Source organism: Lepidochelys kempii, chromosome 20, assembly GCF_965140285.1.
Source record: "Lepidochelys kempii isolate rLepKem1 chromosome 20, rLepKem1.hap1, whole genome shotgun sequence".
NCBI lineage: Eukaryota > Metazoa > Chordata > Testudines > Cheloniidae > Lepidochelys > Lepidochelys kempii.
The window spans coordinates 3412979-3438885 of NC_136399.1; the positions used below are offsets into that span (position 1 = coordinate 3412979).

Here is a 25907-nt window from a genome sequence, read left to right on the forward strand (position 1 = left end):
AGGGGATGGGGGGGATGGAGCAGGGGATGGGTGGAGCAGGGGATGAGGGGGATGGAGCTGAGGGGGGTGGAGCAGGGGATGGGGGGGGGATGGAGCTGGGGGGGGTAGAGCAGGGGATGAGGGGGGGATGGAGCTGGGGGGGGTAGAGCAGGGGATGGGGAATGGAGCTGAGGGGGGTAGAGCAGGGGATGAGGGGGGATGGAGCTGGGGGGGGTACAGCAGGGGATGGGGGGGATGGAGCTGAGGGGGGTGGAGCAGGGGATGAGGGGGGGATGGAGCTGGGGGGGTGGAGCAGGGGATGAGGGGGGGATGGAGCTGGGGGGGTGGAGCAGGGGATGGGGGGGTTGGAGCAGGGGATGGGGGGGTTGGAGCAGGGGATGGGTGGAGCAGGGGATCGGGGGGGATGGAGCTGAGGGGGGTAGAGCAGGGGATGAGGGGGGGATGGAGCTGGGGGGGGTAGAGCAGGGGATGGGGGGGATGGAGCTGGGGGGGGTAGAGCAGGGGATGGGGGGGATGGAGCTGGGGGGGGTAGAGCAGGGGATGGGGGGGATGGAGCTGAGGGGGGTGGAGCAGGGGATGAGGGGGGGATGGAGCTGGGGGGGTGGAGCAGGGGATCGGGGGGGATGGAGCTGGGGGGGTGGAGCAGGGGATGAGGGGGATGGAGCTGGGGGGGTAGAGCAGGGGATGGGGGGGATGGAGCTGAGGGGGGTGGAGCAGGGGATGAGGGGGGGATGGAGCTGGGGGGGTGGAGCAGGGGATCGGGGGGGATGGAGCTGGGGGGGTGGAGCAGGGGATGGGGGGGTTGGAGCTGAGGGGATGGACCAGGGGGATATTGAGGGGGTGGTGGGCCCGGCTGCCCGCTGGAGGCTGACGTTGCTGCCAGGCCCGGGGTGGGCGCTGGGCTGGGGGCACCGGCGCGGTGCTGAATCCCCGGGCCCCTCCCCTGGCAGGCGACAAGCTGTGGTGGGCCGACCAGGCCTCGGAGAAGATGGGCACCTGCAAGAAGAAGGACGGGACGGGAGCGGTCGTCCTGCGTAACAGCACCACGCTGGTCATGCACATGAAGGTCTATGACGAGAGCGTCCAGCATGGTGAGTGAGCCGGGAGGGGGTGGGGGGAGGAGCTGGGGTGGGGGGGGTCTCGAAGCGCTTGTGGCTGGTGCGGGGGTCAGATCAGGATCTGCCTTGGCCACGCGGCGCAAACCCAGGCCCCCGGCCACCCCTGACGCGCTCCCTTCTCTCGCCCAGGTACCAACCCCTGCAGCGTGAACAACGGCGACTGCTCGCAGCTCTGCCTGCCCACCTCGCCCACCACCCGCTCCTGCATGTGCACGGCCGGCTACAGCCTCAAGAGCGGGCAGCAGTCCTGCGAGGGTGAGTCCGCCTGCCCCTGCCCCCCACGCCCTGTGGCCGCCAGCCCCTCCCCGTCACTGGCGCTTCCTCCTGGGTTCCTCGTGGAGCCGCCTGCCTGCCGACCTTCGCCGGCCCCGTCTGGTGGCCAGGGGGGCAGAGGAGAGATGGTGGCGTTTGCCCAGTGGTGGGGCCTCCTTCTCTATCCGGCTCCCATGGAGCGGGGCAGGACGCCCGCTCGAGGAGGGGCCCGGGGGACCGTAGCAGCCGCTGGGGAGCAAGACACGCCAGGAGTTTGCAGCTGAGCGAGGAGGAGATGGAGCCGCCTGGCCTCGGGGCCGGCCGGTTTCCCTTCCCCAGGCCTCGCTCCCCGCTGGCTTCCCCCCTTCGTTCCCCGTTCTCCCGGCGAATCGCAGCGAGGGACGGAGACCACCCCGACCCCCTGTTGGATGGGGCCGCGGCCACAGCTGGGCTGAGCAGCCAGCACTGCCCCTGGTCTTGCAGCGAGGGGCCCGTGTCAGGCAGGAGGGCCAGAGAGCGTTGGCGGCGGGGGTTAGGGGGGACACGTGCCAGGGCTTGCCCAAGTGGCGGGGGACGGGGCTGGAGCGTCTGTCCCCCAAGAGCCAGGCCCTGCTAAGGCATCTCAGCCTGGGTGTCTGCAGAGCCCAGGCACTTGGGATCTCTGCCCAGGGGGTTCGGGCCCAGGTCCTGATCACGCCTTCCAGTAGCTCCCCACAGCCAGGGCTCTCCAGCGTCACTCCACACCTTCCTTTTTGCGGTCCCCGTTAGGGGCTCAGCCTTCTCTGAAAAATCCAGGTCTTTAAAGGGGGCTTCAGTCGAGCCCCCAGAATGGCCCGTCGGTCCTGAAATTCTTGGCTCGTGGGTTGACGTCCTGCCTGCGAGCCCGGTAGGCTGGGAACGGCGCAGGGCGTGGAATTGCAGACGGGTGAATTCAGCCTGCAGCCGCTGGAGACTGGCGCTTGGTTCGACAAGAAGCAGCTGGGTGGTGCTGGCAGTGGGTGGCTGGGTGCTGGGGTGGGGCGAATGGCGGGTGCTGTTGACGGGGAGCTGTCAGAGGGCACGGTGAGGAGGGGGATTTGATCCCAGCAACGGGGCTCAGCCTGGAGCCGGGATGAGCCAGGGAGGAGATAGCTCAGCTTAGCCCAAGGGCAGTGGGTCAGGCTCTGAGCTCAATTGCTTGTCTGTGGGGGCTGCTGGGAGCCCAGGGTCTGACCCCCTTCCCCATGGGTACGGCTGGAATAACGGAGGAGATGGGGGGGTCCTTCTCACCTGCATGGAACTGAGGGGTGAAGAGAGGGGTGTCCTGGCAACGCAGCCCACTGGGCCCCAGATCCCCTGCTCCCCCTCCTCCCACCTGCGGAGCTAAACCGGTGACAGCTGCCTTCACTTTCGCCCACGGCTCCCATGCGTCAGTTTACCCAGTGAGCTGGGAGGTGGGCGTGGGGGGGGGCGCTGAGGAGGCACGTGTGGTTATGCCTCATGCTGCCTCTGACCCATCACAGACCCTCCCCCGGTCCTGGCACAGCCCAGCCTCGGTGCTGCTGGGACACGGGCTGGGCTGCCAGGAGCCACTTCTCCACGGCTCTGCTCAGCCCTCGGGAAGCTGCTGCTCTTTCCCCGCAGCCCAGCGGCTCCCTGGCTCCCCTGCGCTGGCAGAGACCCCGGCCTGACTGTCCCCTTGCCTTGGCAGGCGTGGGCTCCTTCCTGCTCTACTCGGTGCACGAGGGGATCCGCGGCATCCCCCTGGATCCCAACGACAAGTCGGACGCCCTGGTACCCGTGTCCGGGACCTCGCTGGCCGTGGGGATCGATTTCCACGCAGGTGAGAGCCGCCGTGGGCCCCTCTTCGGCCACCATGGACACGGTCTTCTCGTAGACCAGGCTTCGACCGCCTGACTGGAGCAGGACCAACGCCCTGCTGGAGATTGGAGGGGAGACAACGTTCCTCCCTGCTGCCAGGCAATGCCGAGAGCAGTCCCTTTGCCGCTCCGTGCCCCAGTTTCCCCCGTGGCATGATGGGGATTGTGACGCCGACCAGGGTGGGCAGGGCGGCTGAGCTAGCTGGGGAAAGGCTAGGAGGTGCTGGAGATGCGGAGCGGTGTCTCTGGGCGGCCCTCACCCCCACCCTCTTCAGATCCGGAACAGTGTCCGATAGGTGTGAGGTTTAATGAGGCCTTAGCCAGAGCCCTGCAACCTGCGGTGTCCAGAGCCTTGTCCCCAAGCCCCATAGCTCCTAAGGTCCCCCGCCCCCCCAGCCGCCCCGTAGTATCTGCAGCCCTGCCCAGTATCCTGTTTCTGGCATATCTTCCCTATTGCATGAGCGCCCCCAGCTGGTGAGATTTGCGCAGAACATGCCCCCCGCTGTCCACTGCCCCGGTCCTCTTGCTGCCTGCCTGACCCCCCTGCCCGCTCTGCCCCCTAGAGAACGATACCATCTACTGGGTGGACATGGGGCTCAGCACCATCAGCCGGGCCAAACGCGACCAGACGTGGCGGGAGGACGTGGTCACCAACGGGATCGGGCGCGTGGAAGGCATCGCGGTGGACTGGATAGCAGGTGAGGCGCGTTCATGGGTCCCCCGGGCTCCGGCCCTGCAGGGAGGGGAGCCGTGTGCCGACACAGCCAGGAGTGGGGCCTGGCTCACAGGGCGTCACTGTCGCCTGCCCCAGGAAACATCTACTGGACGGACCAAGGCTTCGACGTCATCGAGGTGGCCAGGCTGAACGGGTCGTTCCGCTACGTCGTCATCTCGCAGGGGCTGGACAAGCCTCGGGCCATCACGGTGCACCCGGAGAAAGGGTGAGGCACCCCTGGGGGGCTGGCCGCCCTTGGGGCGGAGCAGCCTGGGTTGGACTTGAGGAAAGCTGTACAGGTCTCAGCCACTGGGGTCGGGCTGGGAGCACAGACTCCGGAGTTCAGTTCTCAGCTCTGGGGCTGGGGGTCCTTTAATTATGGTACTCCCCAGCAGTGGCTCTAGTGTGGTCAGGACTCCTGGGTTCTATCCCCAGTGCTGAGGGAGAAGTAGGGTCTAGTGAATTAAAGCAGGGGGGCTGGATTCTGTCCCCAGGTCTGGGAGGGGAGTGGGGTCTGCTGGGTTAGAGCAGGATGGGGGTGAGTAGGAGCCAGGACTCCTGGGTTCTGTCCCCAGGTCTGGGAGGGGAGTGGGGTCTGCTGGGTTAGAGCAGGATGGGGGTGAGTAGGAGCCAGGACTCCTGGGTTCTGTCCCCAGGTCTGGGAGGGGAGTGGGGTCTGTTGGGTTAGAGCAGGATGGGGGTGAGTAGGAGCCAGGACTCCTGGGTTCTCTCCCCAGCTCAGGCCCTGACTTCATGTATAACCTTGCCCTGTCCTGAGGATCAGGCCCAAAGCGGCTGCTGCTTCTGGGTGCCCATTTTGTGATACCCTGGGGCTCGTTTTCAGAGGTGGTGAACACCCACAGCTTCCCCCGACTGCAGCTGGACTTGGGGGGCTCAGCGCTTCTGACAGTCCAGCCCAAGGCATCGCAGACTGGGTTCCCAAAACCAGTGGCTGCTTTCAGGAACATTGGTCTGAGGGACCTGCCCTGAGCCATGGAGAGGGGATCCGATGTCAGACATGGGGTGAGTGCCTGGACTGCCAGACACCCAGGCCCACCCCTCGACTGCAACAAGCTCCAGGCATCCAGGACCCCAAAGGCTTTGAGAGTGCCAGGGGGCAGGGGAGGGGGGCGATCCAAGGGTGGGGGGCATGTGCACAGCTGGGTCACTGGATGCCCCTGCAGGTACCTGTTCTGGACCGAGTGGGGCCAGTACCCCCGCATCGAACGCTCCCGCCTGGATGGAACAGAACGGATGGTCCTGGTCAACGTGAGCATCAGCTGGCCCAACGGAATATCGGTCGACTACCAGGTACGGCGGCCGCCGTTGGTTGCGGCGCTGGTAATGGATGCAGGCGGGTATACAGGAGCAGCTGTCGGGTCAGGTGGATCTGAGCCACAATGGCCCATCCCAAGAGGGGCAGGATACCAGGCGTGCAGCAGTTATCAGTGGGTCGGGAGCACCCTGCAGTGGGAGGGACTGGAGGGATGCGGAGCTCTGCGTGCAGTCGTACGCAGCCGGGGCTCTCAGATCTCAGTCCCTCCTGCTGACCGGCACGGTCCCATTGTTTCCTGGTGCTGCCCCGTCCCTCTGCATCCCTCTCCTGTATGGAGGTGGTAAGGTCTATGGGGCAGGGACCTGGGCTCCTGGTGTGACGATAAGACAAAGAATATCGTCTAGGGCTTTGCCCTCCCAACTGCGTGCGTCCCAGCGCTGGGAGACGCGCTTGCTCCCTCTTCTTTCTTTCCCTCCCCCTCCGCCCCACGGAGCTGTAACCGAGCGGGGCGGGGTGCCTCCCCCTCCAGGACGGGAAGCTGTACTGGTGTGACGCTCGGACGGACAAGATCGAACGGATCGACCTGGAGACGGGCGAGAACAGGGAGGTCGTCCTGTCCAGCAACAACATGGACATGTTCTCGGTGTCGGTCTTCGAGGATTACATCTACTGGAGCGACCGGTACGGCTCGGCTCCCTCCCCACCGTGCTGCAGAGCCTGCAGGGGGGGGAGACGGGGGTGGATCTGGAGGTGTTATGCAAATGAGGCCGTGCCCCCGCTTTAAATTTACATATCATCTGCATAAATTGCAATAATTCCCGGCATGCTCCCCATCTCGCCTGTGGCCAAAGAGATGGCAGCCCCGGGGTCCTCCAGCGCGCTGAACCATAGAGACTGCTGTCTAGAGGATACCCCCGACCCCCCCGCCGCCATAGAGCCACAGTGCTGGGCAGGGCCATGGCTAGAGCAGCTGCCTGCCCAGTGCCGCTCTACCCTCGCCAGTGCTGGAGCTCTATGGCCGCGGGGCATGGGGGCCAGAGCTACACTCTAGGCAGGGGCTCTGTGGTGTGGAGTCCTGGAGGACTCACCTGAGAGCTTGGTCTCCAAAGAGCTGGCTAGAGTGGCTGCCTAGGTAGTGCCGCTCTAGCCATGACGCTGCAGCTCTGTGGCTGTGGGAGGGTTGGGGCTATGCTCTAGACGTGGGTCTCTATGGTTCAGGGAGCCGGGGGGGGGTGCCCCTGGGGGTCTCTATGGTTTGGAGGCCTGGGGGTTCCCTAGGGGTCTCCACGGTTCAGAGTTGAGGCCTGTGTCCATAGAGATCCAGCCTAGAGCGCCTCCCCTGCACCCCCCCTCCACCCGCGCCCACACTTCCAGGGAAATGGGAGGGGGATGCCAGTACCCAGGAGGAGGCATCTGAAGCCGCCTGGTCTATCCGGGCACTGAACAGCTCAGGGGTGGGGGGTTGAGCTCCATAGAGACTCCCCCGCCCCTCCGGTCCCCCAGGCCTGGCCATGGGCTGCTCTGGGGCTGCGCGTGAGCGAATGACATTTGTGAGATGCTGACCTGTGTGTGTGTGTGTGAGATTGGGGGTGTAAGGTGTGTGTGTAATCCCGGGTGTGGGGGTGTACAGGGAGTGGGTGTGTCAGCATGTCTGTCGGGCGTGGGTGCGGGGGGTATGTATAATTCCGGGCAGTGGTGCATGAGATCCAGGAGGGCGGTGGGGGACCAGGGCGTGTGCACGTTGGCGGGTCGCGGCTGGTCACGGCTGGCGGGCGCCGTCCCCACCGCCTGCAGTGACGTGTCACGCCCTGCAATGCCTCCAGCTCACTGACCTCGCTCCTCTTCTAGGACCCACGCCAACGGGTCCATCAAAAGGGGCAGCAAGGACAACGCCACGGAGTCAGTGTCTCTGAGGACCGGGATAGGGGTGCAGCTGAAGGACATCAAAGTGTTCAACCAAGCCAGGCAAAAGGGTATGTCGGGGACGGTGTGTGCAGCGTGGCCCCAGCCTGGGGCTGAGCGGCCTGGCCCCTCACTTTCCTCTGGGGGGGGATTCAGTGCTACTGAGGGGGGGGCGTCTGCAGGCGGGGGCACCGGGAGAGGTTTGAAGGAACCTGTTGGCTTGTCTGTTCTCATGGAGGGAATTTTAATCTTGTCCCTGTTTGCAAAGGCTGGGCATTCTCTTGGCGGGCGGGGGGCTGGATCTGGAGGGGATATTTGGAAAAATGAGCGAAGTGCAACCCCACGCACAAGGCACAGGGGTTCACGCACCCAGGCACGTTCCCACTCAGAGTCACCCGTGTGCCCCTGACACACACGAGGAGTCTCGCACTCACATGAAAGCAGCCCCAGGCTGTGTCTCCCTACAGGCGGTGCATCAGCACAGCTGTGCTGGGGGGCTATGCCAGCGTATCCCCATTGCGCAGGCTGACGGAAGGGCCTTTGTCACTGGTGTGCAAATGCCACCTCCCCACACGAGTCGCTGCCCCGACGGAAGCGGCCTTGCGTCTACACTGCCGTTAGTTCAGCACAGCTGCGTTGGTTTCCCGTCGCTACGTCGACCTGACTTTTGAGTGTCGATTGAGTCCCAGAGTGTGTTCCGAGAACTCCCGCTCGCTTTCCCGCAGCGATTTCACCCCGCAGCTGCCTGCCCCCACCAGCCCTCCCCTTTGGGTGGAATCAGGTGTTGCCCCCTCCCTTCTCTGGGAAAGTGGGGGAGCCGCGTTCTCTGTGCCGCAGCATATTGCCCGTATGGTCCTCGAAAATGGGGCATGGGGGCCTCCCCCAGACTTTAGAGCCCACATGCCCCACCCCCCCAGTCTGCCACCCAAGCCCCTTCCCCCACTCTGAGCGGGGTTTAATCCGTATTCTCCTCCCCCCAGGCACCAATGTCTGTGCCCAGAACAACGGCGGCTGCCAGCAGCTGTGCCTGTTCCGTGGCAACGGGCAGCGGACGTGCGCCTGTGCCCACGGCATGCTCGCCGAGGATGGGGTGAGCTGCCGGGACTACGATGGCTACCTGCTCTACTCCGAGCGCACCATCCTCAAGAGCATCCACCTGTCGGACGAGAGCAACCTCAATGCACCCGTCAAGCCCTTCGAGGACGCCGAGCACATGAAGAATGTCATCGCCCTGGCCTTCGACTACCGCGCCGGCGTTGCTGGCAGCAACCGCATCTTCTACAGCGACATCCACTTCGGCAACATCCAGCAGATCAGCGATGACGGCACCGGGCGCAAGACCATCGTGGAGAGTGAGTCCCCTGGGCCCTCCCTCGTTGCCTCCTCCGTCCCCATCTCCTCTTCCTCCCTCTCTCCCCTCCCTCCCCCTCCCCTCTCTCTCCCTTTCTTCCTCCTCTCCCTCCATCTCTCCCCTCCCTCCTCTCCTTCCTCTGTCCCCTCCTCCGCCCCCCCTTGGTCCTCTGTCTCTCCCCTTCTCCTGCCCTTCCTCCCTCCCCTCCTCCTCCTCTTTCTGCATCTTTCTCCCCACTCCTCATCCTCTTCCTCCCTCTCTCCCCCCCCTCGTCCCCTTCCTCCGTCTCCATATCGCAGTGTAAGGATTCCAGTGTAAAGCGTGTTATGGGGGAAGGGGCAGTTGTTCACGGATTGGCTGGGAATTTTCTGCCCTGAGCTCTAGAACCCCTGTGGGGGCATGTCCTGAGTGCCGTCCCCATGGGTTTGTTCTAGAGCGGGGTGGCTGGAACATAGGGGTGCGGGGGGAGGTGACAGGCTCCAGAACGTGGGAGGCACTGGTGAAGGATGCTGGTGGCCTGTGCTCACCGTGTCCTGGGGTTCTAGAGTGTGGGGGGCAGGCAGGTGGCAGGGGCCTCCAGAATGAGGGGTCTCCATGTCCTGGGGCTCTAGAGTGTGGGGGAGGAGTACATCCCGGTTTCCATCTTGCGGGGATCCCCGCATCCCAGGTCAGTGAGGGCCGCCTCCTGCAGCATGCCGGTCCTTCCAGTGTCCAGGGACAGACCCCATCCTCCATCGCTTTCCCATCCTGCAGCCTCCGGGGATCCGGCCCGAGGGCGGCACTGCCCCGCTGTGGCAGGCCCGTCTTGCCGGCTCTGGCTTCCCTTGGTGTCGGATTCCCCAGCCTGGAGTTTTTATCCTTGAAATTGTTTCCGTCCCCAGGCAGATCGGCTGCCTTCCCTCCCACCTGAGGCACTTTTGTCTTTCCCGAGAGACATAGCGAGGCTGGCGGCTGGCGTGCCAGCCCGATGGCTCACGCTCAAGCCCTGCTCTGGGCGCAGCTAGAGACGCCCCCTTTGCCCTCAGAGCAGCTGCTGCCCCGGCCTCACGATTCAGGGACAGGGACAGAGCCAGCTTTGGCAGGAGAGTCCAGGGCAGAGCCTCAGCTGGCGAAGCTCCATTGACTCTAAGGGACCAGTTACACCCGCTGTGGATCCACCTCCCTTCGTGAGTGTCTCCATCCGCGTGTGTGCGTGAGCGCCTCTCCGCCTGTGTGTGTCTCCCTGTGTGTGTGTGTCTGTGCGTCCGTGCGTGTGTCTCCGTACACGTGTGTCCGTGTGCGTGAGCATCTGTGTGTGCATGTCCATGTGTGTGCATGAGCGTGTCTCCGTCCGTGTGCGTGCGTGTCTGTGAGCATCTCCGTCCGTGTGCGTGTGTGTAAACATCTCCGTCCGTGTGCGTGTGTGTAAACATCTCAGTCCGTGTGCGTGCGTGTCTGTGAGCATCTCCATCCGTGTCCGTGTGTGTAAACATCTCCGTCCGTGTCCGTGTGTGTAAACGTCTCCGTCCGTGTGCGTGAGGGTCTCCGTCCGTCCATGTGCGTGAGGGTCTCCGTCCGTCCATGTGCGTGAGGGTCTCCGTCCATCCGTGCACGGGCATTTCCCAGGAGATGAGGCCCCATGGCACGTCTTGACAGCTCTCTGTTTGCGTTACATTTACAAGACTAAGCCACTCAGCCTGAACAAGCCCCTGGCCTCCCGAGCTGCCGCTCACCCCGAAACCCTCGGCTTGCACTTGATTAGCTTTATTGGTTCCCACAGCTGTCACCGCGTGTGTGGCCAGCTCCGCACCGCTAGGGTAAAACTCCACCCAGCATCATAAACTCATTAACAAGCTTATTTACATTCACAATGAGCTTGCACTCTGGCCGGGAAAGCGGTTGATGTTGATTGCAGCTGGAGGAGCGAAGGATTCGGTGGGTCAGTCTGCGCTGTGGGAGGTGCCTTGCGGTTAAGGCACTGGACTGCTGTGGAGGAGAGCTGAGTTCAGGTCCTACCTTTGCTACAGACCCCCTGGATGTCCTGGGGCCCATTACTTCCCCTCTCTTGGCTCAGTGTCCTCGTCTGTAAAATGGGAATAATCATCCATCCTTCAGCTGTCTAGACTGAGCTCGTCAGAGGAGGGGCTGTGTGTACAGCCCCCAGCACAGTGGGACCTGGGCTTGGCTGCAGCTCCAGGCATGGCCATAATAACGCTGCTTATGCACATGAAGGACCTAGAGCAGGAGTGTGACTGGGAGCTGAACTCCGTCTTGGCCTGCAACACCCCATTCCCGTCCTGGGCCGCGTTGCCCCCTCTCAGCAGCCAAGGGAGGAGACAGAGCAAGGCCCAGTTTGCTCCTGATCCACAGAAGAGCAAATGCAAATTGTAGCTTCCCTTCTCTGTGCCGGGGGCTGGTGTGTGCCAGCTGCCAGTCACCAGTTGCTCAACCCAAGGGCAGAGAGGGGGTAACCCTACCAAGGAAGGCCCAGCATAGCCTCTTCCGGGTTGCTGCAGCCCAGATCAGAGCGGTGGATGAGCCAGCGCCTGTGTGCAGTGGAGCTCCTGCCAGGCTCCTCCTGCTCCGTCGGTTCTCCCTCTCTCTTCCTTGGGAGAACAGGAAGCGCTGCCCCCAGAGGCTGCTAAGGCTGCAGCCCGTTTCCCCTGAGTCACCGGCCTCACCATATCCCGCAGCCTCTTCCCGCAGAGCCCGCGCATCGCTCCGGAACTGCCTGGCCGTGAAGATGTAGACGGCTGGTTTGGCCACAGTGGAGGCCGACGCCAGGAACCAGCACAGAGCGGGGAGGGCCCCGGGGGAGCTGGCCAGGCCCCGGAGCAGCGGAGTGTAGGACGGGCCAGCTGCAGCAGGAACAGCACCCTTGCCAGGCGGGCGTTGTATTTGTCCAGGCCCCAGGATCTTGGCCTGCATGGTGGAGGTGACAGCCGGTGGGATGGCAAAGGTACAGAAGAAGAGGGCCAGGGCATGTGCCCGTTGGCCAGCCCCGGGGAGGACCACGAAGCAGAAGGATTGGCTTGCGCACGAGTGGAGGAGCAGCCAGAGCTGCGGTGCGCACCCAGATGTCAGCAACTGCTGTGGGCGGGTACCACGCCAGCTGGCTGCGATAGGCCCTGCAGGGATGCGCCAGGGCCAGGGAGCGGTGCACGGCCAGGGCCGTCAGGGTGATGGCGGTGGCGAAGGAGCTGGCCACGCCCACGCAATGCAGGAGCTTGCAGAGGTCGTCCCCCAAGAGCCGCGCTTGCAGGGTGACTGCAGCACGTCCGCCGGGCTGAGGTCGAGCAGCACCGTGCCAGAGCACCGGGCGCTTCAGGAGGACGACGAACACCAGCCTGTGGCCGGCCACGCCAGCCAGGAAGAGCGCCCCATCCACGAGAGGCACGAGGACTGGCTGGACGCCCCAGCGAAGCCCTCTAGGGAGGGGATAGTGCTCCGTTCTTCCCAGGCCCAGGTCCTCCTCTCGCCTGCTGTGCCTACATCAGCCTGCAGCCTCCCTCCTGGCTCCTCCGCCCAGCTCCAGCCCCTGCCAGCCCCCTCTGCTCGCACAAGCCTCCCACGCCCTGGCTGTTCCCCTCCCAGCGTCTGCGTGCTGGGCGTGGGGCTGTTGGTAGGTGACCATTGCACTGTGGCTGTAGGGTCGAACTGAAGCCCCACACGTGCCGTGGGGTGCTGCTTGGCATCTCTTGGAGAGCCCCACTCCCTGTATCCTCCGCCACACGCCTTCCCCAGATCTCCACCACAGTTCACCCTGCATTGCCCCGCTTTTACTGAAAGCCTAAGCTAGGCTCCTCTTTTCAAAGCTGTCCTCCCCGGCCCAGCCTGCTGGGTTCTCTGCAGCAAGGCCGTTTGCAGAACAAAAAGTATCACAGACCCTTCTGGAAGCAGTCCCTAGCACGGCACGGAGCCGTTTGCTGCCAGGCGTGTCCTGCTTCAGGAGCTAGCAAGCAGGTCGGAGCGAAGAGCAAACTCCAGCCATGTGCGCCCATCCCAATTCACCATTTTGGAGTTAGGTCATGCTGCACAGGCCGGCTGCTGTTCACCGTGCAGCAGCCCCGGAGGGACCCAGCCAGTGCCGTACGCCTAGCGGGACAAGCTGCAGTCAGCTGCATGCAAATCCCCAGCACCGCATGAATATTAAACCCCTCGTCACCGCTCTCCTTCCTGTCCCCTTGCCAGCCCTGGATAATTAAAGGCCCAAGGGCGCTTGAGATCGTCCTGATTGTTGTGTGCGTCTCGTTTACATTATTAAAGTGCAGGGCTTAGCGGGGACTAAGTGTCTCTCTCCGCGGAGCGGGGGCTGCAGCTGAGTCCCCCGTGCCCCATTCGCTCTTCAAACATGACTCGAGGCACAGCTCCCTTCAGAGACGGTCGCATTCGCTCCTCCTGTTCATTAGCTTCGCTAGTTGAGCTGCACAAACCCGGCCGTGCCTGGCCGGTTAACTCCAAAGCACCTGGTGCCCACCGTGGATCCCGGCTCGTCGGGCTCTGGGGCGGCTGTGCCGACCAGTGCCCTGCTCACAGCACTGGCTAGCTCAGGGATGCTGCCTGATGTGCGTCGGGCTGGAGGTGGGGAAATGAAAGCCCTTGCTCATGACGAGAGCGGAGGGGGAGACGATGGGGGTGCTGCAGGTGGCGATGCGGGCCTCGGGTATCCTTGCCGGGCACTGAGCATGGAGGGCTGGTCTCGAGCCTTCTACCGCTGCAGGCCTGGGGGTTCATGGAGATTTGAAAGGGTCGGGGGGTTGCTGCAGCATTTCAGTAACATCAGAAATATCTCCATGGCTTTGCAGTCCTCAGGCCCTCGACAGAGGAGGTACATGCAGGGCCTGCCCCCTTCTACGGTGCCGGGGGCCCTGGAGACGTGCCATGGGCAGAGAAGTCAGGGCCTTGGTTTTGAAGTCCGTGCTTCCCTTGGGTGATGGCAGTAAGGGGGGGGTGGGGGGAGCAGCAGGTTGGCACTTGACCTTGTAGCTCCAGGGGCTCTGCTGTTTCATGCCTGATGCCTTGAACCCTGAGCCGTCTGTGACTCCAGCCTGAATTTACCCACTGCTGCTGTTAGCTTGTGTCCCCCTGCTCCGTTTCGCTGCTGTCTGGTGTGTCGTGACCGAAGTGGTGGCCCACGTAGAGGATAACGGCTCTACTACTGCTCCGGCCCGATGGAGTTCTCCTGTAGCTCCGGGGCGGAGGCGTGCGCTTTGAGTGCCGAAGGTCCCAGTTTCCAGTCCGCTGGCAGGCTGGAGCAGGAGGGAACGGCTCAGAAACATCTGGAGGTGGCACAGCTGGGTGCTGAGTGTGGGGAACGGCCTGACTAGCGAATCTCATCCCACTCTGTGTCTCCCCCCTGCAGATGTGGGCTCAGTGGAGGGGCTTGCGTACCACCGGGGCTGGGACACGCTGTACTGGACCAGCTACACCACGTCCACCATCACGCGGCACACGGTGGATCAGAGCCGCCTGGGGGCCTTCGAGCGGGAGACGGTCATCACCATGTCGGGAGACGATCACCCCCGAGCCTTTGTGCTGGACGAGTGCCAGAAGTAAGCGCTGGAGCCTTGTGCGGGCGAGCGGAGCAGCCGTCCTGGAGACGGACAGCCTGTGCACAGAGCTGGAGGGAGAGCCCCCTGCTGCAGGCCTCAGCCTGGCTCCCCCGTTGCCGGGGCCTCGGGGGTATGAGCAGTCTCCCTGGGCCTGCTGGGGGTTTGCCCTCTCGAAGGGGCTGCGGTGCCCTTGGTGACTGGGGCGCGTGTAACTGGGAGGGGGCTGGTCACAACAGAGCTCATTTCACACACGGGCCGTGGGAACGTGCAGTCACGGGCCTTCTGGGCTGGATCAGAGCTGGCGCCCCCTAGAGGGGAAAGGCCCCATGTCCCGTTCCCCACCTCCCTAAGCCAGTGAGTCCCTGCCCTGGGACTGGATTGGAGCCAGCACCCTTTAGAGGGGACAGGCCCCGAGCCCCATTCCCTACGCACCTGAGCCAGCCAGTCCCTTGTCCTGGGGCCAGATGGGAGCCAGTGCCCCCAAGAGGGGAAAGGCCCCGTGTCCCATTCCCTGCCCCGACCTGGAGTGAAATGTTAAGCATCACGTCAGCAGAGCTGGATTGGCAGCGCTGCTGTCAGGGGGTCACTGGCGGGTTTCCCCAGCTGCTGGGACCGGTTTCCTGGCGGGCTCTCTAGTCTCGTCCCTGTTACTGCCCCTCCCATCCTACCGGGCCATATCCCTGTAAATGCACCAGCAGCCCCATTCAGCCCAGAGCCTGGGGGGATCCCGCAGTGAGCAGGGAATAGCAACGTGGGGCTGGGGAACCCATGGGCTGCAGCTTGGAGCTCCCCAGTCCCAGAGGCCTGGCGGGCCGGCCCCAGGGGGGCTCCAGTGCAGCTTGGGCCGGCCATGCAGCGCCGCCCAGCTCAGCCCCGCCCCTCCCGCCTCCCTGCCCTCAGCATGATGTTCTGGACCAACTGGAACGAGCAGCATCCCAGCATCATGCGAGCCACCCTGGCCGGCGCCAATGTCCTCATCGTCATAGACCAGGACATCCGGACGCCCAACGGGCTGGCCATCGACCACAAGGCCGAGAAGATCTACTTCTCCGACGCCACGCTGGACAAGATCGAGCGCTGCGAGTACGACGGGTCCCACCGCTACGTGAGTGCAGACCCCTGGGGCAGGGGGCCTTGCTGCGGGGCAGGGGCCGAGGGATGGGACCCGGACTGGGCCTAGTGAGAGCTGGCTGGATCCCCTTGAAACGGGCACAGTGGAGCCTGGATCGGTGTTATCACCACGGTGGGGCAGAGTGGGCGGTGATGGGCACTGGCGGGGCAGCCGGGCCAACCCTGGGCACAGCCTCCTGCGAAGGGTAGGACCCTCCTAGTCCAGGGACTGTCCAGCGTTGGGGGTGGCTGCAGCGGTTGTTCCCCTCTGCCCCCAGCCCCTGGGCTAACGGTGTGAGGGTGCCCGGCAGGTGATCCTGAAATCGGAGCCGGTGCACCCCTTCGGCCTGGCCGTCTACGGCGACTATATCTTCTGGACGGACTGGGTGCGCCGGGCCGTGCAGCGCGCCAACAAGTACGTGGGCACGGACATGAAGCTGCTCCGTGTGGACATCCCCCAGCAGCCCATGGGCATCATCGCCGTGGCCAACGACACCAACAGCTGTAAGGGAACAGGCCCCGGGCCGGGAATTCCTGCCTGGAGCCCCCCCTGCCCCTCATGCCCACCTCACCCCGTCCCCTGGGCAGGCTGGGAGGGTTCGCCCCATAGAGACCCACCCCCGGTCTCTCCCAGTCCGTCCCTAGCTCTCCCATCCCCTGGGCAGGCTGGGAGGGGTTTGCCCCATAGAGACCCCCTCCCCCATGGTCCCGATCCCTCCCCAGCTCTCCTGTCCTTTGTGCAAGCTGGGGGTGGGGATTTGCCCCATAGAGACACCCCCTCCCGTCGGTCCTGATCCCTCCCCAGCAGGCTGCTGAGCCCCCCATTCAGCACAGGGGTCTGGCCCTGTCTCCACTTGGCTCTGGGAACCGGCTGGCCAGTCCCAGCAGGCTGCTGAGCCCCCCATTCAGCACAGGGGTCTGGCACCCGCCCCTGTCCTGGAGCATTGGCTGGGGTCTCCGCTGGGCCTGCGTGTGACTCTGCTCTTCCCCTGCCCCCAGGCGAGCTGTCCCCCTGCAGGATGAACAACGGGGGCTGCCAGGACCTGTGCCTGCTCACCCCCAAGGGGCACGTCAACTGCTCCTGCCGGGGCGAGCGGGTCCTGCAGGAAGATTTCACCTGCAAAGGTGAGTGCCGCCCCGCCCCCCCCCCCCGTCATGCTCCCCACGTGGAGGGAGCCAACCCTAGGAATAAAGAGGGGAGGGGGAGGCAGAAGGGGGGTGGGAGGAGGATAAAGGGGGAGGGATGGGAAGGGGGTGGTGCATGGGGGCAGGGGTGCACGTGGAAGGGGGATGGGGAGGGCATGGTGCCCATGGACAAGGGGTTCTTCCCAAAAAATTTTTCCCACCCCCAGCCCTCAACTCCACCTGCAACGTGCACGAGTTCGAGTGTGGGAACGGGGAGTGCATCGACTACAGCCGTACCTGTGACGGCACCGCGCACTGCAAGGACAAGTCCGACGAGAAGCAGTCCTACTGCAGTGAGGGCCTCTTGCGCTCGGCTCAGCTCCCCCCGCCCCGCGGTTCCCCCCACCTGGAGCCCTGTCGGCTCTCCCCCCGCCCAGCGCCCAGTCGGACTCCTGGCCTGGCTCTGGGCTGGGCGTTCGGTCTCGTGGGTAGAGCCAGGACGCCAGGTTTCTGGGATGGGAGCGTTGGGTAGTGGCTGGGATGGGGGAAGTGGGACCCCGAGCTCCTGATTTCTGGTCCCAGCCTGGCGTGTGGTCTGGCTTGGGCAGGAGGGGACTGGGATTCTCCTGGGTTCTCCCCTGGGCGTATCACTTGGCTTCCCCGTGCCCGTTAACCAGGGCTGGGGCTCACTGACCACACAGACGGGGCGGCTCTCATAAAGAAACGGTAGCTAACGGGCGCTGGCGCCCCCCCAACGGGACCCCCCTCGTCTCTGAAAGCTTTGCACCTGCTAGCCCTACACGTGACCTGCACGGCCGGGAATATTGCTGTAGGACTTCAGCATCTGAGCCGGGCACTTGATGGTGCGTTAGCCTGATTCTGAATGACCCTGTTCCTGTGCTCAGGGCAGAGCTGGGGGAGGCTGGGCCATGCCATGGGGGGCCTCTGAGCCCCCCTGACCCTGCTGTAACATCCTTCGCTCACTGTGGTCCCCCACGGGCAGTGGGAAGCAGACAGGAGCCGGCACGTGCATGGTGCCCCTTCGAACTGCAAATGGGGGGCCAGCAACCCCCTGAGCCCCGCAGCTCCCCTCTCCGCTCCTCCCCCGCAGGCAGCCGCAAGTGTAAGAAGGGCTTTCTGCACTGCATGAATGGGCGCTGCGTGGCCAACGCGTACTGGTGCAACGGCATGGACGACTGCGGGGACAACTCAGACGAAGTGCCCTGTAACAGTAAGTGATTCCCCTCCCTTGCCTGGCGCTCGCCTGCCGCGGGCGGCTCCTGCACCAGGCGGGCCTGGCTCTGTCCCAGCTCCCCCTCACTGCTGTCCGCCTGGTGCATGACGGAGGCAGGGCTGGAGGGCAACGGATTGCCGGGTCAGACTCCCAGCTCGAGCCCCCCGCAGCTGCGTTTCAGACCTGGCCTTGGCGGCTCTCTCTGCGCAGCAGGGCAAACGGGAGCGGCTGGACCTTCCTCTGTCTGGACTTGGCTTCTCCCGCCGTACAATGTGGCTAGGAATCCCGAACCATCTCCCAGCGGTCGGGGAGACTCGCTCTGCAAATACTCGTGCGAGATGCTTGTATTTCGGTGGGGGGGGGCCTAGCTGGAGTCATGTAACGTACCTGGAAAGAGAGAGGCCCTCCGTCCTGACGCAGTTTGCAGCGTACCTTGCGGCTTTGGGCTCTTTGTACATTTTGTAAGTAGAGGAGAGTTCAAATAACCCTGTGCCAAGGCTGCCCGGGCAGCTGTGCATGCAGAGTGTGGGCGTGTTTGCATGTGGGGGACACGCATGTACACACACACACAAGCATGGGGGTGTTTGCATGTGGGGGACGCATTTACACACATGAGTGCGGGCGTGTTCACATGTGGGACACACACGTACATACACGCGCACCAGTGTATTTGCATGTGGGGGACACACCCACACGTACACACTCGAGCTCCGGTGTGTTTGCATGTGGGGGACACATACACGTGTACACACACACAAAAGCATGAGGGTGTTTGCATGTGGGGGACTCATGTACACACACGAGCATGGGCGTGTTTGCACGTCACACACACACACATTTTGCCCAGAAGATTTTTGCAGCATTCCCAAACTCCCCAGTGTAAAGAGGAGCAGAGCCCCTTGTGGCTGGAGTCCGACCCCCACTGGGCACAGAGCACTAGTGAACGCAGAGGCTCCATTCCAAGCAGAGCCCCAGGAAGAGGCACCAGCTCATGTGTGTCCCCTGCTGGACCGGCAGGGTTGGCAAGGCCGTGCCCCCAACGCCCGAGAACTGCTGTTTTGGGCATGGCTGCTGCTGTGGCAGGAGGAACGTGGCGCCCTGACCAGGGTTGTGGCGGGTGCCCAGATCTGCGTGCCCCCTGTGCCAGTCCTGCGTACCGGGGAGAGGGCCCTCGTGCCATCCTCAGCTGGGTGCCAACGCTGAGCTGTCGGGGTGGTTTAGGAGCATCTGAGAACCAGGCCGCTTCGTGCCCAGCCCTGCTCGCGGAGCCCAGTGCACGAGCGGCCAGGTTCCCGGTGCTTCCTTCCTCTTGTCAGGCAGGGGTCTGAGTGTGGAGAGGAGAGGAGCGGAGTGAGGGGCCAAGATAAACACAGTCAGGTCGCTCCCGAAGTGTCCTGTCAGGCTGTGGGGGCAGCCAGTGCAGTGAGCGCGAGCCCCATTGCAGTGAGCGTGAGGGGCATGTGTGAGCCCCATCGCAGTGAGCGTGAGGGGCGCGTGTGAGCCCCATTGCATTGAGCGTGAGGGGCGCGTGTGAGCCCCATTGCAGTGAGCGTGAGGGGCATGTGTGAGCCCCATTGCAGTGAGCGTGAGGGGCATGTGTGAGCCCCATCGCAGTGAGCGCGAGGTGCATGTGTGAGCCCCATCGCAGTGAGCGCGAGGTGCGTGTGCGTCCCATCGCAGTGAGCGTGAGGTGCGTGTGTGAGCCCCATCGCAGTGAGCGTGAGGTGCGTGTGAGCCCCATCACAGTGAGCGCGAGGGGCGTGTGTGAGCCCCATCGCAGTGAGCGCGAGGGGCATGTGTGAGCCCCATCGCAGTGAGCGCGAGGGGCATGTGTGAGCCCCATCGCAGTGAGCGTGAGGGGCATGTGTGAGCCCCATCGCAGTGAGCGTGAGGTGCGTGTGTGAGCCCCATCGCAGTGAGCGTGAGGGGCATGTGTGAGCCCCATCGCAGTGAGCGCGAGGGGCATGTGTGAGCCCCATCGCAGTGAGTGCGAGGGGCATGTGTGAGCCCCATCGCAGTGAGCGCGAGGGGCATGTGTGAGCCCCATCACAGTGAGCGCGAGGGGCGTGTGTGAGCCCCATCGCAGTGAGCGCGAGGGGCATGTGTGAGCCCCATCACAGTGAGCGCGAGGGGCGTGTGTGAGCCCCATTGCAGTGAGCGCGAGGGGTGCGTGTGCGTCCCATTGCAGTGAGCGCGAGGGGCGTGTGTGAGCCCCATTGCAGTGAGCGTGAGGGGCGTGTGTGAGCCCCATTGCAGTGAGCGTGAGGGGCGTGTGTGAGCCCCATCGCAGTGAGCGCGAGGGGCGTGTGTGAGCCGCATTGCAGTGAGCGCGAGGGGCTGCCCGCCGAGCCCCCCCGTAGCTCCGGTCTGTCCCCCTTGTTGCAGAGACCAGCTGCGCGGTGACGGAGTTCCGGTGCCGGGACGGGAGCTGCATCGGGAACTCGAGCCGCTGTAACCAATTCATCGACTGCGAGGACGCGTCGGACGAGATGAACTGCAGTGAGTGGCAGCATTGCACGGGGGGGACCTCCCCTCGGCCTCCCGTTCCCTGGCTCAGAGCTGCCCCCACCCCCAGCGGGGAGGGGAAACCAGGCCCTTCAGCCCCCCTGTACCCTGCCGTGACCCCCTCAATAGAGTTCGAGCCAGGTTATTGTGTCCTGGGAACAGGCCCGGCCGCCCTGTCACTGCCAGGGTGCCCTGTGCAGCCCCTGACGTGCCACCTCCCGACAGGCTGTCAGAAGCACTTAGTGAGGTGCCGCGAAACGGGCGTGGGAGACGGGCAGAAGGGATCGGCCTGGCACCTGCAGCCGGCGTGGGGGCGGGCAGGGCCGGTAGCAGGGGGCAGGCCGCAGGCTTCAGCCAGGAGTCACCACGGGCGGGGTGTCACGGAGTCCCCAGGCGATGCTCTGGAAGCCGCAGGGACTCTGGGGAAGTCTCCTCTCTGAGCAGCCTGTCCCCAGGGCAAGAAGCTCACCTGGCTTCCACTTTCCTGGGTCTGACCCCGGAGCCTTCAGCATCCCCTGCCCCTCCCTGCGCTTCCCACAGCGAGTCTGCCCAGGCAGGGTCCTGGGGAAGCCAGAGGGTCCTGCCCCCCAACTTCGCAGTCAGACGTGACTCTCAGCCAGCGAGGAAAACAGAAGGTTTATTAGACAACAGGAACATGGTCTAAACCAGAGCTTGTACGTACAGAGAACAGGACCCCTCAGCCGGGTCCATTTTGGGGGGCAGTGAGCCAGACAACCCCGACTGTCCTTCACTCATCGTCTCCAGCCAGCCCCAAACTAACTCACTCTCCAGCCCCTCCTCCTCTGGGCTTTGTCCCTTTCCCGGGCCAGGAGGTCACCGGATTCCTTTGTTCTCCAACCCTTTAGCGCTCACCTTGCAGGGGAGGAAGGGCCCAGGCCATCAGTGGCCAGGAAACAGGGTGTCGGCCATTCTCTGTGTCCAGACCCCTGCACACACCTGCTCTCTAGGGCACTGCAATGATCATACACCTTTATCCCACCACCTAGAGACTTAAGAACTGCCTAGGGGAAACTGAGGCACCCCCACACTATTCAGAGGAACCATTAAGAACAGTCCCACTTCGTCACACGGGGGGGTCTGTACGTCATCCAAGGCAGTGAGGGATCTTCTCCCCTGGCAGTGACAGAGGAGGGCTGTGATGGGGGAGGGAGGACAAGTGTGTGTGTGTGTGTGTAACTGTTGAGTGCTTGCACTGTGTGTGTGTGAGCGCGCAGTGTGTGTGCCCGTGGGTGCACTCGGGTCTCAGCGGTTCCCCCAGTGGCTCTCTGCTGTCTGGGCCGGAGCGTCGGTCTCCCCTTTTGGGGGTTGTTCGGGAGCTGCCCCTGCGCCGCTCCCCGGGCCCGACTCAGCTGCCAGCCGGAATTGTGAGGGTGCAGACGGCGGAGGGGACGCCCCTGCCAGGCAGAACGCGGGGCGGGGCTGGGTGGCGGCTGGGAGCTGTGCCCTGGCCCGCGAGCCGAGGGAAGTAGCCACTCCGGCCTTTCCTGTAGGTGTCACCGACTGCAGCAGCTACTTCAAGCTGGGGGTGAAAGGCCTGACGTTCCAGAAGTGCGAGCACACGTCGCTGTGCTACGCCCCGTCCTGGGTGTGCGACGGAGCCAATGACTGCGGCGACTACTCGGACGAGCAGAACTGCCCAGGTGAGCGCGGGGCCTGGCCGGTGACGGGATGGAGCCGGGGAGCTCGGCGGGCAGGCTACGGCAGTGCCAGCCTGGCACGCCAGCAGGGGCTGCTGGTCCCCAGCTGGGTGGGGGGGCAGTCGGGTGGGATTGGGGTGAGGGGGTGGGGAAGGAAATGGCGCAAGGCTGTGCTGACAGCAAACGATCGCGGACCGGCACGGGGTGAGGCGTTCCTGCCTGTGGAGCTAGTGACCGTCCAGCCCCAGGGGCCAGGTGGAGGAGGCACTGGGCTGGGATCGGGGAGCCATTCCCTGCTCTGCCCGGCTGGCCTTGGGTACGTCCCTGCATCTCTGGGCCTCCGTTTAGTCTGTCTCTCGGGCAGAGTCCAGGCAGCATCCCAGGGCCTCCATTTCACAGCGCCCTGAGGCCCCTGTCCCAGTCGGGGTCCGGCCAGCACACCGGGACGCCGTTCTCAGCTGGGGTGCGGGTGCTACCATAATCCCCGTTAATGGAAGAGAATGTGGGAGGGGAGTTTCTCTGGATGCCCCTTTGACCCCACGCTGCGCTGGCTGATGGAGCTCTATGCCAGGGTTGGTGTCGCTCTGCAGAGCCGAGCCCAGGGTTGGCTGTATGGTGTAGCCAGGCTCAGCCGGTGTCACCGAATCAGCCCTTGCGCCTTTCCTGCCCCCGCCCCAGGAGTGAGGAAACCCAAGTGCCCGGCTAATTACTTCGCCTGCCCGAGCGGGAGGTGCATCCCCATGACCTGGACATGCGATAAGGAGGACGACTGTGAGAACGGCGAAGACGAGACACATTGCAGTAAGCATGGGGAACATGGGATTGTGGGAAGGGCAAGGATGGGCACTCCACGGGGAGCATGGGATTGTGGGAGGAAGAACATGGAGGGGACAGACCGCAGTGAGCACCCCCCCGTCGCGTTATTCCCAGTTCCTACGGCGTGAGTGAGGTTTTAAATCTCTCATGTCCATCGCCCAGGGGCCAGGGATCACTCACTCTCCCCTCCCCGGGACTGGACGCTCTGGCCCAAGGCATTTAGCGCAGACCAGCCCTCGGCTTTTCCCTTCTCTAAAGAACAAAGACCCAATTTCCCAGCCTCGGCTTTACATTGCCGCCAGCGCAGTGGCCCCGTGCACGTTTGCGCACGTGGTCTCGTGCGACAGTTTCGCGCTTGTTTCAGGGCTGGGAGGTGACACTGACAACCCTGGGGTTGACAGCCGCCTGAACGGAATGATCAGGGTGGTGTTAGACATCAGTCTGGGTGAGGGTCTTGCTGGCCTTCAACTCGGGGGGGTGCTGGAGCCCCAGTTCTGCTCACTCAGAACCTATCAACGTGGAACTTCCACATCCAGCACACACCGTCCCCAGGATCCTACTGTGCCCATCCCCATGGGGTCTAGGCACCACCTAGCGTAGAACCGGTGTTATCACCTGCCCAGCCGCTGCTCAGCCCCGTGCCCTGAGCCCCAGCAACAGCCGCAGTCACACGGCCGAGCGTCCTGTCCCCCTTGTTCCCTTCCCCGAGCTCCTGGTGCCGCCCTGACCGCCGGCTCTCCCTCCCCTCCCAGATAAATTCTGCTACCCCGTGCAGTTCGAATGCAACAACCACCGCTGCATCTCCAAGCTGTGGGTGTGCGATGGAGCAGACGATTGCGGGGATGGCTCCGACGAAGACAGCCGCTGCCGTAAGCCCTGCCGGGAGGGGGCAGGGAAGACCCAGCAAGAGGAAGGGAGCCTGGCGGAAGCGGGCCAGGGGTGTCTCTTCGAAGTGCAAAGCCAGGGAGCCATACCTTATCCTTGGGGGAGTAGAGACTAGCGGCTAGAGCAGGAAGGTGGTCTGAGCTCCCGGGTTCGTTCTGTTCTCAGCTCGGGGAGGAGAGGAAGGTCTAGTGGTTGGAGCAGGGGGGCTGGGAGCCAGGACTCCTGGGTTCTATTCCCAGGTCTGGGAGAGGAGGGGAGTCTAGTGGTAGGAGTCCTGGCTCCTGGTCCCCTTGCTCCAGAGTTCTGTTGCCGAATTCGGGAGGTGAGTCTAGTGGTGAGAGCAGCAGAATGGGGAGTGGGGACTCTTGGGTTCTGCCACTGATTTGCTAGGTGACCTCCCTGTGCCTCAGTTTCTCCATTTGTAAAATGAGGGGGGCTGGCTCCACCTGTCTTGGGGGGGGCGTGAATCAGTCACTAGGTTGCCAGTTGTTCTGAGACCCTCCACTAGAGGGGACAGTGGACGTGCTGCCTATTTCTATGGTGATGCGAGGGAGCGACTGCCGGCAGGTCCCCCGGGGTGGGGGAGGCTTCACACCCAGGCAGGGTCCTGACCCCACAAGCTGCTTCGGGGATCATGTGAGACAGCCCCAAAGGGGCCCAGACCCGAAAACTACCCGGGGTTCAGCCGGGCCAAGCCGAATGTCGCCCCTGCGCACGGAGCCAGGGCACCCGTTACGGCGTGTGCTGAGCTCACCCGCTGGGACCTCTCAGGGTATACGGGGATGAGATGCCCAGGCCCCTCTCTGCGCTGGACGCAGCCTCCGTGGGGGAGCCCTTCTGGCACCCCCCATGCTGCCTCTCTCTCAATACCAACATGTGTCTAGCCGCCCCATAAGCCCTGCCCACCCCTCTGTCCCCCCCAGGGCTGACCACCTGCAGCTCGGGGTCCTTCCAGTGCCCGGGCACATACGTGTGCGTGCCAGAGCGCTGGCTCTGTGATGGAGACAAGGACTGTGCAGACGGCTCTGACGAGTCCCTAGCTGCTGGCTGCTGTGAGTTGCCCTGTGGCTGCGCTCGGTTCGGGGGGTGGGGAAGGGAGCCCCTGGGCCAGGGAGCCAGCAGCCCCTGGGCTGGAGCAGCCAGCAAGCCGGGGAGCCCCTGGGCCGGGGAGCAATTGACTCCGGTGCTATCACCCAGAGGCTGCAGCAGATCGGGCAGTGCTGCTCGGGAGTCAGGCTGCCTGGATTCTAGTCCTGTATGACTTTGCCCCCACCCCCCGCCAGCTCCGTGCCTCGGTTTCCCTCTCTACACAGGAGCAGGTGACCTTTCTCCGAAGGGGGGGAAGGGGTTGTGAGGCAGAGCTGGCTAGTTTGCCCTTTGCCTCCCAGCCTGGGCCCTTGTGTGAGGGCTGGGGACAGTTGCGGGGGGCCTGGCCGCGGGGCGCTGACCAGCGGCTCCTCGTTACAGTGTACAACAGCACGTGTGATGAGCGGGAGTTCATGTGCGCCAACCGCCAGTGCATCCCCAAGCACTTCGTCTGCGACCACGACGACGACTGCGGCGACGGCTCCGACGAGTCCCCGGAGTGCGGTGGGTGCCGGCGTGGAACGGGGCGCGGAGCTGGGGCTGCCATCCCCCCCCAGCCCAGGCTCCGTGGCTCCTGGCTCCGAGCGAGACATGGGGACGGGCGGGGGAGCCCCAGGTCCCACTGCGTTGATCAGAGTGGCGGGTGAGGCTGCGTGAGCTGCCAGCCCCTGCGGAAAGGGCCCTGCCCAAGCGCCAGGGGGAGGCGAGGTGCCAGCCTTCTCTGATCCTGCCTGGGCCATGCCCGTGGGGATGCCCTGCTCCCCGTGCGCCCGCTCCGAGCTGGCCTGACCACGTCCCCTCTCTCCGCAGAGTACCCGACCTGCGGCCCGCACGAATTCCGCTGCGCCAATGGCCGCTGCCTCAGCAACAGCCAATGGCAGTGCGACGGGGAATTCGACTGCCACGACCACTCGGACGAGGCGCCCAAGAACCCGCGCTGCACCAGCTCCGGTAGGTGCCCGGGGACGGGCCCTGGGCTCCGGGGTCTGTATTCTGAGCCGTCGCCGTGGTTTCCTGCCCCTTCCCTCACTTGCAGCCCAGTGGGCTCTCCCGTGCTTTGGCCCTGGACTCAATCCCTTTCTCCCCTGGCCAGCAGGGGGCAGTACGCCCAACCCTGGGCGTGGCCCTGGCTGGTGCACGGGGAGGGCTGTTGATGGGGTGCCCCGGGAGCGGTGCCTGGGGTGACGCCGAGGGCGGCCTGCGGTGACCCCCGGCTCCCTCCGTCATTCCAGAGAGCAAGTGCAATGACTCGTTCTTCCTGTGCAAGAACGGGCGGTGCGTGCCCGAGGGCCTGCTGTGCGACAACAACGACGACTGCGCCGACGGCTCCGATGAGCTGAACTGCTTCCTCAACGAGTGTCTCAACAAGAAGCTGAGCGGCTGCTCCCAGGAGTGCGAGGACCTCAAGATCGGCTATAAGGTTGGGTCGCTGGGGGGCGGCCCAGCCTGCGCCGTGGGGCTGGGGAAGGGCAGTGCCAGACGTC

The 25907-nt window shown here is 64.3% G+C and overlaps 1 protein-coding gene across 2 annotated transcripts in view; it reads left to right on the top strand.

Annotated features, from left to right (window-relative positions):
- Positions 1-25907, top strand: part of LRP1 (LDL receptor related protein 1) — a 187191-nt gene that overhangs the window by 136428 nt on the left and 24856 nt on the right. For both annotated transcript variants that reach the window (XM_073318798.2, XM_073318799.2), the window contains exons 33-55: positions 951-1091; positions 1248-1373; positions 3061-3192; positions 3793-3927; positions 4041-4170; positions 5129-5255; positions 5750-5901; positions 7069-7193; positions 8103-8474; positions 13815-14004; positions 14905-15109; positions 15426-15618; positions 16114-16239; positions 16467-16592; positions 17351-17470; positions 19859-19972; positions 21490-21639; positions 22315-22437; positions 23205-23321; positions 24261-24389; positions 24805-24927; positions 25234-25374; positions 25656-25843. In XM_073318798.2, coding sequence (XP_073174899.1) covers positions 951-1091; positions 1248-1373; positions 3061-3192; positions 3793-3927; positions 4041-4170; positions 5129-5255; positions 5750-5901; positions 7069-7193; positions 8103-8474; positions 13815-14004; positions 14905-15109; positions 15426-15618; positions 16114-16239; positions 16467-16592; positions 17351-17470; positions 19859-19972; positions 21490-21639; positions 22315-22437; positions 23205-23321; positions 24261-24389; positions 24805-24927; positions 25234-25374; positions 25656-25843 — 3485 coding nt within the window. The remainder of the gene's footprint in view (positions 1-950; positions 1092-1247; positions 1374-3060; positions 3193-3792; positions 3928-4040; positions 4171-5128; positions 5256-5749; positions 5902-7068; positions 7194-8102; positions 8475-13814; positions 14005-14904; positions 15110-15425; positions 15619-16113; positions 16240-16466; positions 16593-17350; positions 17471-19858; positions 19973-21489; positions 21640-22314; positions 22438-23204; positions 23322-24260; positions 24390-24804; positions 24928-25233; positions 25375-25655; positions 25844-25907) is intronic.